Source organism: Oenanthe melanoleuca, chromosome 5 (assembly GCF_029582105.1).
Source record: "Oenanthe melanoleuca isolate GR-GAL-2019-014 chromosome 5, OMel1.0, whole genome shotgun sequence".
Classification (NCBI taxonomy): Eukaryota; Metazoa; Chordata; class Aves; order Passeriformes; family Muscicapidae; genus Oenanthe; species Oenanthe melanoleuca.
In genome coordinates, this window is record NC_079339.1 from 32,577,356 (window position 1) to 32,595,222 (window position 17,867).

The 17,867-nt window shown below is 34.6% G+C and overlaps 1 protein-coding gene across 1 annotated transcript in view; it reads left to right on the forward strand.

Annotated features, from left to right (window-relative positions):
* The window catches only part of DPH6 (diphthamine biosynthesis 6), a 186,333-nt gene that overhangs the window by 142,499 nt on the left and 25,967 nt on the right, over nt 1–17,867 (forward strand). Inside the window, 2 exon segments of the mRNA XM_056493602.1 lie at nt 6,110–6,404; nt 6,407–6,514. Of these exon segments, the coding sequence (XP_056349577.1) occupies nt 6,110–6,404; nt 6,407–6,514 (403 nt within the window).

A 17,867-nucleotide genomic window follows, 5' to 3' on the forward strand; every position in this document is an offset into this window, starting at 1 on the left:
TGTGTTAATGTCTTTTTGACATTCACCAAATAATTTGTTTTATTTCAGAAAGAAATACTAAATGTCTGACTATCTTATTTTTGTATGCTTTCCAAAAAGAACATTCTTATCAATTTTATTGTTATAAAACACTATGTTACTCGTTGTTTGAATTCAGATGTGGTATACCAGGAATGCATGTGGCCTATTTATTAGACAAACTAGGATGTTGAAAAGAATTGCTTCTATCCTACTTTTCTTTTGGAACTGACATTTTTATTCTTATGCAGTTTTCCTAGTGGAATCTTTACTTTTTTAAGTCATAAACCTATTGTTGTAAGAGACTCTAGCAAAGCTTAATCTGGATCTCAGGAGTTTGATGCACTCTGTTTAATGCAGGCAGTGTAAAAGAAATTTTAAATGTATTATTTAAAGGCACTTTAATCTTGCCACTGTAATGGTGTAATAATGCATACCATATAAGGTTTTCATAAACTCAGCTTCTAAAAGTAACATCACAGTATCTTTCTTTTTGTTCTCCAAGTCACTTCTTTGTAGAGACAGCAATTATGCATTCATCTCTATCTCTTATAGCCTGATTCCATATTCAGCTGAGAGATAGATAGGCCTTAGTCCTTACTAACACAACAAAAAGAATGTTTCAAAAAGAATGTTTAGAACAAAGAGGGGATAGTCAAACAAATTTATATAATAAATGTTAAAGGCCAAAATGTGTACCTTTTCAGTTTAATTAGGCAAAATGGTTAAATAATTAAACAATAGATTGAAGAAAGGTTTGTCTTTAACTCATTATTCCTTTGTTTTAGAATTTTAATAGTTCTGCCTTGGATTTTTTTAATTACCAAAAAAAATATTTATCAGATTAGCACCTTTAAAACTAGATTCTGTGTAAGTTTACAAGCCTTACAGCCCAATGTTTTTCATTTAACTCTGCCCATTCTATTGGATTCTGATTTGGTTTGTAGCAGTATTGTGAATGCATCAGTCATTCATTAGCATGAGAGTATTTTGTGGCTCTCTGAATATGCACAATGAAAATTGGGCAAATCTTTGTTAAGAACTGAGGCACAGAAAATGTAAGGATTTGGCAATACTGTGAATCAACGTGATAATTTCTTGTATCACTGCAAAGCTCAGGAAAGTATTATGCATGCAGCAGTTCAGATAGCACTTGCTTTAATGTAGGGTTAATTGCAAGTTTAGAAACCCACTGTCAACCTCTGTTGTTCACCTTGCTCCTTGGGATATGGAAGAGCTACTTCTGAAGTAAGCACATTGATTAAAGTGTTAGCTAAGGAATGTTTCTACCAAGCTGCCTTTTTTCAGGTTAGACACAAATGCCAAGTACATGAAGTTCCCATTAATTTCTCATTATTAGATACTGAATTGTACATTGCTTAATAACTGTAGTACTCTGACCTTCAACAAGCCTTCAGTCAAGCCTTTTGACCCTTTCTGTTTCTCACCAAGCATCTTTACACTTCTGCAGATTTGGCTTGAGCATCCATCACAGACCCTCTTTAGAGGGGTTAACACAGAGCAGTCTGTCTGGGTGGCTCCAGTGTAAGGCAGCTCCAAACCCCTGTTCCTGTGGCAGGTGCCTAAAGCAGACAAACCTGCTTGGCACTGTCTGGGACTGGGCTGTTGTGCTTTAGCTGTCCATGCTGTCTCTATCAGTTAAGGCAGAAATTAAGATACTTATGTCCCCCTAAAAGCAGCATTACAGTTCTGTATGTGGTTCTCCTTTTGGAAAAAGGAGAACAGGAACTTTTTTCCCTCAGAGGGGGTAACCACATTGAACTCCCACTTCCTCCAGCCCAATATTCTGGTGCCAGTACCTTTGCTGAAGACTCTTAGGCTCTCAAAGCTGTTACCTGCATTCATCTACTTGACTTTAGGTTTGCAATTCATCCATAAAATCAGCCTGGAATATCGCAGATAATCATAAAATTCCTTTAGAACCATGGAAATATTGGAAGGGACTAATTGTGAAAAATCTGTGAGTCCATACAAGAAATCACAGTTCTTTACCAAAGACACCACTAGAATCAGCATAAATGCTTATTTAAGAACATAACAATAACCATAATGGTGTAGACTTTGCTTGGTATTTTGACTCCAAACAGTAGCCCTAAACAGAAGATAATGGTAAAACCAATAAAAGCATAAATCTACCCTAATATTGTCCTAACCACAAACTATTTTAGTTCATATTTAAATTGATCAAATCAATTATGTTGTATAAATCATAATCTTTATATAGTTAGTAACATATAAATTAAAATAATATAGGAATTCTATTATGTCTCTTTTTTAATGACCACTGAATCTGTGTTCTAAGAACTTGTTCAGGCTCACATTGAATCCCTGTAAAGTTCTTGCAACCACAGTATTCTCCATCAAGGAGTTGTAAGTGTCACCCACCATCGTTCATTTTGAAACCATGCTCTTACTAATGTCATTTGATGGTCCATAGCTCTTTATACAGAAAGACAAGTGTGCAAAATCAGTTCTTATCCCTATACACTCTTTGTATGTCATGTATGACTTTGTAAGCCTCTGTCTTCTCCTTGAGAAGGCTGCAGAACATTTCCAGACAGACCCTCCTGAGCTTTTGATCATACTTGTCCTCCTCTGAATATATTTTGGATCTAGTATGCTCTTTTTCAATTGAGAGATCCAGAATTACTCAAGATGTTGGTGAATTGTGAATTTTTACAGTGGCATAAAGTTACCCAATTTGCTTTGTTTCTTTATTTGTTTTCTTAACTGCTATCAGCTTCTGTGGTTCTTTATTAACCAGTCCATGAAGACTTCCCAAGATGTCACTTAGCTTAGCATGGCAGTTTTCTCAGTGTTTACAATCAAAGTAGAGTCAGTTTCTCAGCCGTCCTAAAATGTGCTCTGTACCTTTGGTTTTTCCTGTGAGTTATTGAAACATACATCACAAGAAGAATACTAGTATTTTCTTCAAGGTGGGAAAAGTCTTTTGCTGAGGTGTGGGGTTTTTGTAAAGCAATGTGTTAAAAAATGTTTGTAGTCCTTGTCTGGATATGGATATAGATACAATGCATATATGGGATGATACAGATACAATGCATGTATTTAGAAAAATCTGTCTTTTGGTTTCCTTCTTCAAATGTTCTGGATCTCAGTCTTTTACACCTTTGATAAATTAAGCAGCAGATGATCCTGTTGGCAAAGGGAAGATATTATGAAACATGTTTTTGAGGGCAGTCTAATGTGAGATTCAGTTAGAGCTAAATCACTTGTCTTATCAAATTTTTGTTCAAAGTTTTGGGATCTACCATTTCCTAGCATGACAGAATCGGAATTCTGTCATAGTGTGATCTCTAAGATGATCCAGTTTACATCCATTCCTGAAAAGTCATGGTTGTAGGACCATTTATTTTCAGAAGATGTCTCCTTCATGTGGAACAGATGTTACCTGATGTCCTTCTCCAACCCTCTTTAAATCAGGTCATGTGGAGAGCTACCTTGTAGTATTTGTTCCTTGAAAGGATTAAATCCTATGGAAAGGCTAACAATTAGAAATTAGAAATTAGAAACATGCTTTTCCCATTAAATAATTTGGAAACTGATAGCTAGAAAAATAGGGTTAAAGGCAAATATCTTTAGATGACAACCACACCTACTGATTAATTAAATTTATAAAGATTTGTAAAATTCCTTTTAAGGAGTCACTGCTTTCAACAATGTTTGCCCCAACAGATATGTCTCTCAACAAGAATTTTAGAGCTTCACAAGAATTATTTGAGAATTATTTTTCAAAAATTATAACTCAAAATATATGCTCTTCTACCTCATTTTTTTCTGATCAAGACTCTGAAGCTGTAAAAGAAAGACTAGACTAAAACCTGTGCTCCTTTATAGAACAGTCTACAACAGTGCGCTTAGGCAAGAACTCTAAAAACATATTTTTATTCATAGTACCACAACTGTCCACCAGAAGTGATGAATCTCATTGATGAGAGTGCAGAATCAATTGTAAAAACAATTTAGACAATAAAATAATTTCTCTTCATTTTCACTCAATACTTACTTATACTGTTTTTATCATCAGATATTTTCTTATCAGACCTTATATATTCATCCTCATTTACCAGACAGGCTATCATAAAGATATTCAGTTCTTTAAGAAAATTGTAAATTTCTGAGAGGTAAGTCATAAATGCAGTATCTGAGTGCAACACAAATGTCAGTGATTTCTTGAAAATATGTCAGAAGTATTGTGTTATGTTAGAACTATATATATAAGATTCTGTAGCCACTGATGAAAGATTGTTAGTCCCCAGTAGCTCTATCATTTGTGCTTTGTGCAAACTCTAAAGCTAAAGGTTATAAATGTTATGGTAGCATGCAGGTGCACCATGAGTAGTCTTTCACACAGAATGATTCTCATTTGTTAAATTTGGAAATGTACTTTCTCCTGGCCTTAATTTTCATGTAGTTCTTCATATTCTAAATGGCAGCTGAAGGCAAGCAGAAATAGCGAGTAATTGATTTAACAACCTAAGACAAGTACAGGGAAGTAGAAAAGTTTGTCGTAGTGCTTGATGTGACCTGAGAGAGCTTCTCTAGACTGTTTTTTTCTAACCAGTACCTCAGCACCTTGGGCCAGCAAAATGGCCTTTAAGCCTGAATGAGCATGACTTTTTTTTTTCTCAGTGCAAAGCTCCAGTATTTCATCCTTTCAAACTGTTTTACAGCACTCAGAGCAGAATTATATTGACAAGGTTAGAATTCATCTCCTAGAGGAGAATACTGTGCTCCTGTTAAGTGCTAATATAACATTTATGTGTAGCTACTTTAATAACAGCCCTGGCCAGCTAATGAAAGTACTGAAAGCAAACAGTACTCTGTGAGATTTTATTATGACTGAAGTGATTGCAATTTGAGACAAATTGTCCCTATTTCTGTTACCACATCAAAACCAGAAATGCTAAAGCAATTGCTACATGTTTGGGATAGAATTACACTCCACTATCGTTAATATAGAAGTAAGTGCATTTTTCATGTAAACAGCTCACAAGGGTCGAGCATCAAAGATATTCTGTGCAAAATTCTTGTCAATAACTTTGTGAGTGAATTTTGAAATAAAGTGCCTGGAACGTGTCATTATTTCTTCCTTGCAAAGTTGAGAGCAAGTGGCTGAAAATTGAGCTTGTGAATTGAAGGTACTGCGAGTTATGTGGCCTTATCGACTTCAAGCAAAATGACTGGTTTGCCTTGTTATTATTTTTCCTTTCAGAGGTCAGGCAATGGACAGTATTAACAGTATGTACTGGAATGTAAGCAAACTGGTATATAGAAAAAGTTATTATCTGTGTACAGATGTTGTCAGTCACTAATATTAAAAATTCCTAATATACTTCTCTTCATAAAAACTGAAGAAAAAGTAAAGAAAAAAGTAATCACTGGTCAAAAAAAAAGTATTTCAACTGCTCATGTATTTGAAAGCTATTTAAAACTATCAGAAAGAAAGGAACTCAGTTACTCAGATGTAGCTGACCAAGTTAGCTAATTATACATGCTGGTTGATGTGAAAACAATTTAAATATATGTTCTCAATGAGCTGTGCTATTTAAAAAACACATTCTATCTTCTAAGAGCATTTGGTCAGGATAATTCTGCTGTTTAGAACTCTCTGAACTATACTTTTTCTGTATCTGTACTGAATCTTTAATACTCCAACTTTTAAAATAAAGCTTATGTAATTTACTGACTCATTTCTGTAGTTTTGGTAGTTCCTACCATTTTTTTATTCTTCAAAAACCTTTGGTACAAACAAAAGTTGCCATATGCAAAAAGACTTCTTTCGATGGCAGGATGAGTGCAAAATAAATTATTATCAGCTTCTTTTTTAATGGTACAGGCATAGTAGTGGTTTGAGATTGCAAAAATGAGGAGATACTGTCTGATCAATTCATAATTGCTCAAGACAACTTTTCAGTAAGCAAAGTTGAGGGGAAAAGCAGTTTCCATGAAATAACTGTACTGCATATAACTTTTTAATATTTTAACTAAATATGAGGAACATTAATGTGTACAACTCTGTAATATGGATAATATTTTTTTTATCTTCTAGGTTGAAGATTCAGAGATGTGTAATGATGAAACTGCAGTATGTGGGTTGCTTGCTGTGGTTGTAGTATCTCACCTACCCAGGGATGCTGCCATTGAATGGCATGTTGTTGCAGTAGTTGATGATCCACTCCAGAGAAAACATTTTGCAATGAAGATGTTGTCAGAGGGCTTCCAAATTGAGTGTGAATCTGTGGAGTCTAGTTCTGCAACTTGTGCATCAATCTCTGTACACCTGAGCTTGGTTTCATCATCCACTTCTCACCTTGATTTGGATGGAGCTCTTCATGACTTAGTTGCTTGTTTAAACAAGCTGTCGACAAACTTTCAGAAGACTGCAGTGTCAGTCCTTTGTCCTTTAGAGCTTTCTTCAAGGCGCATGTCTTTGATGCTGAAACACTACAAAAAGGTAAGACTTACCATGACAGGGACCAGGTGTCGTACTAAACATAAGGTACTTCTTATTTGCTACTCCATTAGATTTCATTGGGAAAAAAAAAATAAAATAATTAGAGGACTCTTTCAAGGCTAAGAAGGCCAATGGCATCCTGGTCAATAACAGCAATAGTGTGGCCAACAGGACCACAACACTGATTGTCCCCCAGTACTCAGCACTGGTGTGGCCACACCTCGGGTCCTGTGTTCAGTATTGGGCCCCTTACTGCCAAAGAGACATTGAAGTGTTGGAGCATGTCCAGAGAAGAGCAGCAGAGCTGGTGTAGGGTCTAGAGATTAGGTTATGTGAGGGCAGGCTGAGGGAACTGGGGGTTTTAGCCAGGAGAAGAAGAGGCTCAGGGGAGATCGTACCAGTCTCTACAACTGCCTGGAAGCAGGCTGTAGCCAGGTGAGGGCTGAACTCCTCCCAGGTAAAAAGTGGCAGAACAAGAGGAAAGCTGCAGGTTGCAGCAAGGGAGGTTGAGTTTGAATATTAGAAATAATTTCTTCACCAAAAGGGTCATCAAGCATTGGAACAGGTTGCCCAGGGAAGTGGTGGAGTCACCACCCCTGGAGGTATTTGAAAGATGTGTTGCAGACTTGATGCTTAAGGACATGATTTAGTGGCAGACCTGGCAGTGTTAGATTTACAACTGGACTCAATGATCTTGGAAGCCTTTTCCAACCCAAATAATTCTACAGTTCTACAATTAGAGATACATTTGTTCTTTTTCTAGTTACCAGGCAGGTTTCTCATATTGAAAGGTTCTGCTCTTGGACTTCCTGAAGTCCAGACAGATTAAAGTCCTGAATTACTTTTGTTCTAATCTCACTTCTGATTTTGAGTAGGAGGTTGGATTATATCATCTTGCTCTAATCTGAGTTATCCTGAGAAATACAGCCACCTTAGAATTCAGTGAAGGGAGAATGAATCTTTTGCTTAAAAGTGTTTGAACAGTTGGACAGTTGTGCATTTGGTAGCCTCTTTTTGTCACAGTCTAGAACCATGTCCAAATAACCAATTTCTGTCTTCTAGCAGGAACTCTTTTGAGAATAAATAATGAAATATTAATGTTTTAAGATAAGGAAATGGTGTTCTATTCTCTGGAATAGAGTGTCTGGTTTTGAACATGGGCAGATTTCTTACTTATTTAAATAGATCTTGGTATCCAGACAAATTTTTTTGGGTTTTCCCCCAAAGTTTATTTTTCAGAATCTCACTTCCTTAGCAAGTAAAGAGAATACAGAACAATAAATGTAATATTACAACTGCAATTTATTTCTTATGTTGTAGATCTGCACTGCATTTTGAGCTATACTCTATTTGGGACAACTAACATTATGCAAGAGCACAAAAGCTTTATGTCAGACCTACAAAACTGGTACACCATACTGGTATTGAAATCAGTAAGAACTTTGTTATCAATTCGAAAAGGAACAAAATCAGATCCTTAGTCTATATTTATCTCAAACATGCATGCACTTTAAAAATCCTTCCAGACCACAACTGATCCATATTAATTAGCTGACATAAATGTTAGCCCTCAAATATTCTACTGTCCTATTTTTTTTCTTAACCTGCAGCAGTTTTTGAAGAAAATTCAACTTGACATTGTTTAATAGATTTAAAGTACAGGAATTGAAAGCTATAAAAATGTGGCATAGAATAAGCATATTTAATCCAGGAAGCAAGGAATGAACATATAGTCTGACAGAATGTTGTTGTTTTTACTACATCTTGTTTAAGAGCTAGAAAGAAACCTGATAAAACATGTTTCTGGCATGGGATTAACATTACTGTTTCGCCTGCTTTCTTTCTGATATTTCTCAGGCCATATAATAATTGCTTCCAAACAAATTTCATTTGCTTTATAAAGTATATTTCTCAATCTAATGTATTAATTGCACACATAAAATTTGATTTGGTTCCATTCATTTTATACTACCAATAGCATAGACATAGAAAGACTTGTGTGATTGTCATATATTCATTCTTGTGTTCAGATCTCTGCACTGTCATAATAATTCCTGTCATTATACCAATTTTATCATTATCCCCACTGGTAAGAAATACATGCTTGCAAATCTGTAGAATATATAGAATACATTAAATTTACAAGGGGCACTAATTCACTGATGAAGAATTTAAAAATAAAATTTTTCTTCTTCAGTAAAGTTTCTAGAAAGTTCATGGAATGGAAAAATAAGTGTGATATATATTCAAAAATAATTTCTCAAATTAAAGTGGTTGTTGCTGAAGTGTATCTTGCTGATAATTTCTACCTGAGAGAAGACTATTTATATATATATATATGGATATATATATATATCACACACTTTTTCTGGTTCAAAATCAGAAGTCTAATTACTAATATATTGTTAAGACAGAGGACATATTCAAGTGTACTGGTAATATGTGTTCTTGGAGCTTTGTAAGATGTGCAGTCTTCAGTGAAGCATCATCAGCTTTCAAAATGATGCAGCATATTAGTGAATGATGTCCTTGACTGTCCTTTGCACTGGTAGTATAATTCTACTTCTCATAGTTTAAAATATACTCACATATATATTAACTCTCAGTTTAAAAAGTGTTGTGTGAGGTGTCCAATTTGTTCCCGTTAATTTCAGTATCCCATTGACAGTGTCAATAAGCAAGATGACATATTCTGTGTTTTATCTTCTCTGTTATTATTGGCAGTCTTTAATTTTGAACAGGCAGGACTCCTGCAACTGTATGTGTCCTTTAGTGTGTATCCCAGTTTTAATATACCAGAGATAGTACCAGCTCTTTCCTTTGAATCCAAAGATACTTTAACCTTTCTCTAAGACCAGATCAAGGTACTAAGAGATTGTTAAGTTCTAGTAACAATAGCTCCTTCCATTTTCCCATCCAGCTCCTTCCAGTTTATTCCTGTTTTCCTCTTCAGCCTGTCCTGTTCTAGACTGCATGTATCTGAATGGGACAGATCCCAAGAGGGAGCAGTACTGGTTTCCACAGTAGCAGTGGCTGTGTCTTGTCAGCTCTGAGCATGGCCAAGACTTGTTCATACCTTTCTCTGTAAAATTGTCCTGAGATATTTTGAGTGTTTGGACATATACTCAAAATCACTCAGTGGTGATTTCTGCTACCTCCAAAGGTTACTTTCTGTTGCAGAGTAGGTCTAGGTGGGTAACAGAATTTACTTATACTACTGCCTTTCAAACACAGACTACCATTTCACTGGGACAGAGGATAAAGTAGAAAAGTACTGATCTTTTCTAAATTTGTAAATTTGCAGGCCTAGTACACGGACTCTTAAAAAATTTGCTTCCTTGATGTGGCTACCAGAAAACAAATTATATCAAGAGACCAGCTGTTCAATTGCCATTTATTAATTCTGCTCAGGTAGTAGAGGTTGCTAACCACCTATATGAGGATCCATTAGTGACACATTTGATCTCTGATTTGGGTTAGACATTATTAATCCTACAAGTAGTTCCGTCCTTTTGGGTCTTCATCTGCCAGCAGATACATTTTCTGCTGAAGAAAAATAATATTGATAATGTAGCAGGGAATAACAGACACTTTTCTTCAGATATTTTTAATGTGAAACACATAAGACATGTATCTGTAATAGAAAAGGTAGAAATTCTGATGCTTGCAAATCAGGAAAGATGGTTGAGGGGATAGTTGTTCCAAGTTAGTGGATTTCAGGAGGACTTCCATTATGTCATAAGATTAGTAGATAGTCTTCAGTAACTCTTGTAACATCTTGAATTGAAATGTATTGTCTCCCCTAGCAAAATCACAGAAAAGAAATAAAAATAGCATTTTTCATATTAGAACTTAAAATTGTTGGAGTGAAAGGAGCAAATACTGCCACAGGCCTTCTCAAGTGAGCCTCTGATTAGATAATATGGGGATTTTTGGTATAAAGAAGTTGTCATTTATTTAAAATTGTCCAAATAAATATTAGAAATGTGTTGTTACCTGACAGAGTAAGATGAGAACCAGGAATATATCTACTTGGCATATTGTAACAGGTTATTGGAAATTATTACAGCCGGTGTTACGGGTGTCAAAAGAAGCTAAAGGTTTGTAATGCAAATTGGAGACAGATAGCTTTCTGTCATCCTAAGACCAGATGTGAAGTTTTATTGAAGAAAGTGTAGTACTGATGGTGAACTTTTCAGAGGCAATCCCTCATAACATGCACGAGCATTATTGGCGCCATGCTGAGACCACAGAACGTATTAGAAGCAGGAGGATTAGATTAAGCTGACATATATACTTAGTAAGATGCTGTTAAGCTGTTAGAAGTCTTTAACATAAATTTGACTATTTCTTTCTTATTCTCATTCAAATGTGCATTAATATAAATGTGTCAGGATGATTTGCTATACCGTGCAGTTGACTAGATTATACTTCCGTATAGGAATGATGAATGTTTATAAGTCATCACATTATGATTTAACAAGCCTTGTTCACAAGATGTATGCAAAATATTTTTGAATATTTATTTGGGAATAGAGAAGGTCCTGCATTCACCAGACACCATATTACACAATGCCTCTTTAATACTAAAGAAAAAATGGACTGGGAATATAAAAAAGGCAAAAGAAAGCAGGAATAGACTGTCTGGTAGGAACATTAAAATGAATATACAATTAGTGTTTAAAGTGTATCTGCTCTGTAAATGTGTAGGTCTAAAAGTCCCTTAGTACTTATGAGTTTATCAAGTTTCAATGATACTATATATATATTTTTTAGAATTTAATATGGGCTGAGTATAATTCAGCTCAACTATAAAAAAATCTTACATGCAATGGGACTTTTTCTTCTGTTGCAAGAGAAGCCCTGATGGTTAGGCACTCATTTAGAGTCCTTGCAATGACAGAGTAACACCCTGACACATGTACAGCATGCAGCTTTGAAACCAAAGATTTTCCATCTAGTAAGTATTCTATTTGATAAAACATGGCATTGTCAACACATTTTCCAGATGTTTTCCAAAACACAGAGTTTCCAGTACAGAGAGAATGCATTATATAGTGTAAATCTGAGAGAGGAGGAAGAAGATCAGTTGAAGATACCAAGATGCATTTTTACAATAATGAGTGTCTGTGTTTGCTGAAGTTTAATATTTTTTTTTTACCAATGTATTTTAAATTCACACTGGAAATTATTTCAGCTTAACTTTCTTGATGGATATGCCATTATACAATGGGAAAAATTCCCCATGGGCACAACTGGAATCATTAAACTTCACACATTTTTTTGTAGGTCTAAACATTCTCATATGAGAAATTGGTGTTTGCTAACCAGTTGTGGAGAGCTACTCACATGAGTAGAAACCAAACAGTCATTAAGAGCTCTTTACTGAGTAACAGTGAAGCAGGTATATAAACCCTTTTTAAATCAAATTACAGTCACTAGCTCAAGCTTTGTGGGCAATAACTGAAATGAAGTATTTGTTGTGGCTGAACAAAAATATTTTAAAATGTCATGATTGTGTCTGAAATAGACTGTAAAACTTAAGCTTGGTTTTCTACTGAATTCTATTAATTTATTCTCAATGGAAAATGTGAGAAGAATTGTGAACCTGAAAGAGGAATATTTCAATTTTAATTTGTTGGGTTTCCTGTTAAGAAAATATAATTGCCAGGTATAATAGCACAAGCAAAAAAAAAAAATTACATCAGTACTTTGGGAAATTAATCAGCTTATAATATACAGAAGCCATTAGAAAATAGTGATTAATGAGTATGTTTGAAATGATGTGTGAAATGATGTGTATCAAATGACATTTTAAAAGGATAAAAGTAACTAAAATTGGTCTTGAGCCACAGAGGTGGCAATCTTGCTATTGCTACCCAAACTATCCAGTCAAAGAACTGATTTATTAAATGACTGTTAATATGCTGAAATTTTAAACTTTTTCTATTTTTTTTCGAGGTTGTGCTGATATTATAGATTCTGCAAGTCAATGTATATATTTTTTCAGCAGAATATCTCATATGAAATTATGGTAAAGGATTTTTTTTTGTTTGCTATCCAAGACATAGGGAATTGTTTTAATAGTAATGTTGTCTCTTGACTGAATTTGGATAGAGAAATTATTTATGCCTTTGGGGCAGTTTATAGTATATTAGATCCTACTTTAGGCCTTCTGTCTTCTAGGATGGGAAATTTACTTTTTAAGTACACAGATCCTAGATTGAGAAAAATTCAGTGCCTCAGTGCCAAGGCCAGGGACCAGAGCCAGAACTCACTCTTTTTCAGAGCAGACTACTTGTGACTTCTCAAGGTTGTGGATTGCACAGTTGTACATAAAAAAGTTGCCTAAGGCTTTAAATGGAAACAAATTCTTTAACTCTTTCACCCAAGGTTTATTTAGAATATCCTGTTATATCCTTCATGCAGAACACTAGCAATATATTGGTGACGTTGTTTTAAAGGGATAGTGTACAACTTCATGTCTCTTTCTGAATTTCTTCCACTAAAATCTAAGATCTATTTATATGTTACTCTATCCATCTATGTTTTCATATTATTTTGAAGTGTTCCTGACTAATTTGACTGGGGTTATGTAGCTTTTCTAAAATAATTCATTCACTAAATGAATTACTTGTATAGACTTTAATTTTCCTTTTGAAGTTTTACATCTTTCCTACAGGTGACCTGTAGGACAGAATGGACCTGTCAGAAAACAGACATTTTGTTGAAAAAATCATAGGTTATAAAAAAGAATTTCCAAAATGGTCTAACATGTTGAAAACAGATTTGCTTTCCTTTCATATGCAGTTTGAAAGATGCTAGACACCAGTGATCCAGGCAGTGGCTTTGCTGCTCAATGGTAGTTAATATGTTAACTCAATAAATATGGAATGAGAACTCAGTCTATTCTGTAATGAGTCAGAATGGTAATTAGCTCTATAAGTAATCAGAACAAATTAATACTCTTCTAGAAAAATGGTATCTTCTAGATAGGTCTAAGTGTACATGGTCTGTCCATAATGCATAATAGTCTGTAAAACTGTATAAAAGTTCATAAAATGCATAAAGTACAAACACATTACTGCAACAATAAAACTAATTTTGAGAAGCTGTTTAGTGTTTTGTCGACAGAGAACAGCTATAAAAGCATGGTGTCAGCCATGCAATCATTACCAAATTTGTATTATCTGATGTTTAATATGTGAGGAATATATGACCTGTCTAACAATCCAGAAACTATTTGTAACAAACACTTTTTAAGGACACATCACAGATTGTAGTTTACTATTACATAGGAAGATTTTCTCTGAGACTGTTTCAACGTGCCAACATTTTGATACCAATTTTATAATTCCAAATCTATAAACATTTAAAGAACTTTGATTTCTGAAGAACTTTTAATTATTTGTATAGATCCATCTCTGTATTACTTTTTATTTACAAGTGAAGGAAAAAAACTATGGTGGTATTTGGATGAGTGAAATTACATCTGAGATAGGAAGTCCACTGAGCTTAAAACAAATGTAGGCTCAAAATGAACTGGGCATAATATCATAACTGCATCCCTTATTATTATTTGTTCTAGATTTTTTATTTAGGACCATTGCTTGAAACAGAATACTGCAGTAAATGGACTTTTAGCAGGACTAGCTTGTCTTCTGTATTTCATCTTCTTTAGTACCAAAATGCTTGTCATTTGCTCTTTGTCTAGCAAACCTGAAAACTAGATCTATGAAAGAAAATTATCAATTTTGCAAGGAAGAACTGTGTACAGTTACATTTCCAACCAGTTGGCTGGCTGACCGTTGTCAGTCATTCTGTGACATAAGCTCTGCTCTGAAAAGTATCAGTTCTGCTCAGAGCAGTAATTTGTGTAACTCTTAAATAGAAAAAGCGTAGGTGAGGTTTCAGAACTAGCACTGAGTGATAGCCAAAACCACCCATAAATATAGTTTTCTACTTTCTCTCCAATGTCTCCTCTAGTTCTCCCTTCTCCAATATCTCAAAGTTAATTTATTTCTGTAAGATCCTGCCTTTTGTCAACTGTGGACACCACTGATGGTGCTTATCAGGTTTTGTCAGATGCCTTGACTGTTGTAAGACAAGCTGGGCTTTCCTTGTTGGGGCTTTTGCTTGAGGTAAGCAGCTGATGAAAATCTAACTTTTAAGAGTTCTAGTAAGTATAACAGTTAAATGGGTCATGCCTTAAAGTCCTTTTGTAAAATGTCCCAGTGTCAACCCTGTTGAAACCCTCTGTTCTGCAAGCAGTAGGATGTGGTATCTTCTCTTCTTTGTCCAGGCATATCTGTTAAATATATCTGATATCAAATACTCCTGTCAGGAGTCTGCCAGCATTGCATCTGAGCAGTCTCTGAGGCTATCCAAAATGTTTGGCCATTTGCTTGGAGACAGACATTACTTTTTTGTTATCCAATGGCATGTAATAATTGTTTACAAAGTTGTGAAGCTAAAAAAGAAATTGAAATAATATTCTGGTTCAAACCCCAAATGCAGGCAGAAACAACAGTATGAGAAGATGGCAGGGTTTGATTTAGTAGCCTGGATATTGTTGATTGTCCATCTGGGTGATGGAAGAAGCTACTTTCCTGAGGTCCAGACACAGCATGGACACAAGGATTATTTATTGATCAGAGTGAAAAGTGATGAGATGCCTTTGTAAACCATTGTCCCTGTTGCTTCCCCTGCCCTTGGTCCTTCTCCATAGTCTGACATGTTTCTTTTCAACATAGAGAGGAAGCCTGAAGACAGAAGGCAGAGTAAGGAAGCAAGGCCTGTTTGTACTCCACAGAGATGGTTAGAGCCAAAAAGACTCCTGTGTTTACTGCCTCTGGTGCATACTCAAAGTTGGACTGTGCAGACAAATTTAGCATCCTCAATACTCAGCTTACTGGTTTCATTGTTGCTACTCAATAGCTTACCTTCTCTTGGGGTTTTTTATGCAAACTATATACAAAGATAGGTATGCTTTCATGCTTGTGTTCTGTTTCTTGGTTTGTTTTTTTCTTTTTTTCAAGTCTGCTAAAAGTGGATCTGAATTTTTTCTTCTTCATAATTCTGGAAGAACTTGTGACTGGAAAATGATCTGAAGGATACTACTTCATAATTATTGTCTAATTTTTAAAAGTGTCACAAATCGTATTTATGCTTAAAATATTTTCAGCATACATTTGTAAAGGACTGTTTCTTTGTTTTTGAAAATCCTCTCGAAGCTATTCTCTGAGGTAGAAGCAAATATATAAAAACTATGCTTAGAATCCATAAAAGTACTGTAATTTTGTTCAACCACTTTACTGCCCACAAATTGGGCTTGGGATTTCATTTGACTTCTCTGGTATAATGATTCCATTTCACCATGAAAAAGCAGAGGGGAAGGTTGTTTTCTTGTTTTTTGCCATCTGCACTGTAGCTTGTAATCCAAGAACACAGCTGTAGCTAACCATCAAAAGAAAGTATTTTGCCATTGTCACACTTCATGCAATTAGACTTCGCATAATATATGCACTTGTGCTCCCAATAGTGTATTTCTTCTTAAATTTCTGATAAATTTAGGTTTAAAACAGCATAAAGTTATTATGTATTAGTGAGTAATTTCAATCCTTATTAAAACAAGCAATGAAAAATCCACTTTTTTTTTTTAACTTGCTTTGGACTTTGCTCAGCCTTTACAAGTAATGCATCATATCAGCTGGGTTAAAATCCAATTAGTAGCTCTAATCCATTGATACTGAAAGTGCATTTATAATACAGTACACTTTAGTCATGTCTCTTCTACTTGCACTGTAAAGTTTGAAGTATCACCATTGGAAAAAGGTAATTTTTTCCATTGTGGCAAACTAGAACATTTCTTCTCTTTCTGCCAGCTGGGATACCTGAAATACTATGATAGGATGAGAGTCAAAAGCCAATGTGCTTCCAGAGTCTAATTCATTTGATAATGCTTGAGGCATCTAAGGAATCCTGTTATGAAGTTCAATATTTACATATCAGAAATGTCATATCTTCTATAGAAAAAAACCTTTGTTTTCCTCATTTAAGCATATTGGCTGTATCATTTGATATATTTGATACTAATTTGATGGAGTTTAGTAGGTTTTCTAAAATAATTCTAAAATAATCTGCAAGATAACATTTTAAGCTATAAAACCCATAGAGAACTTAAAAACTTTGTTCAAAACTTTTGCTTATTTGGACAAAAAGACTTTAGGAACTTTGAAAATCGAAGCTTATTCTCTTCACCTAATAGTAATATTACTGGAAGAAAAAAAAAAAAAAAAAAAAAGTATTTGGAAGCTGTTGTTTCTAACATTTACAGAGTTCTGGCTTGTTTTAATTTCTTCTGCCAGGAATGTAAGAGTTAGTATTCCAGATAATTGGGTGAAATTAGGTGTAAGAAAAAAAAGAGTATCTCAGCACTTTTAAATATATCACAGCTATATCACATCCATTTATTGATGCTATGGATGTAAATTTCTTTGAGATGTACAAAGAAGTTCCTGTTTGTGGAGCAGAAGAATTGACTTTGTAACTTCACACAGGATAGCAGAATTATAGGGATTTATTTTCATGAAGTTCCTGGCTTAAGTTATAGATGCTCAGCACCTCTCAAAATGAGCTTCTCTTTAGAGGCAGTACAATGGTGAGAACAGTTAAGTAGAGACCTGAAGAAGAATAAGAATAGTTTGTTGAAGTGCATGTCTTGCTCCAGAAAGGAGCCCAAGATCAAATCTGTTTCAAAATTGCTCTTCTAATGGCCATAACTTCATCATTTTAAAATAGTCCAGAGATCTTGTCATTTCCAAGCTTTTATGAAAAGAACAAATAGAAGCCAGCCTAAAGTATTTTCTACAGCTATATATATGAAGATAAATATATTCTAATTTAGCTGATTGCTCTTTTTTTTCCCTGTGCATTAACTACATAGAATGTGCTTTGAATTCTTTTGTATTATATCATGTAGCAAAACTTACCTGCTGTGATTTAATCAAGTATTTGGGTCACTCAAACGACTATAATAGCAACAGAAATAATAAGGATTTCTATCTTTAGATGAGGCTTTTTTAATTTTAGTTTTCTTATTATTTTATCTTCTTGTGATTGTTTTTATCTGTGATAGCATGCAAAGCATCTAAACTTTTGATCCTTTAAAAATTTGGAAACAGAAACCTCAGCTGTTTAATAGTGTTTTCATTAAAAGTGTTGCTTGTCATTTTTGGCTTAACTCGGTTCAAAATACTTTATGCAGGAGTTTTGCAAACTTGTAAAGCATGTTAGAATTTCATTTTGATAGAAACCATGCTACATAATACCTCCTCACCACAGAAATTATTGT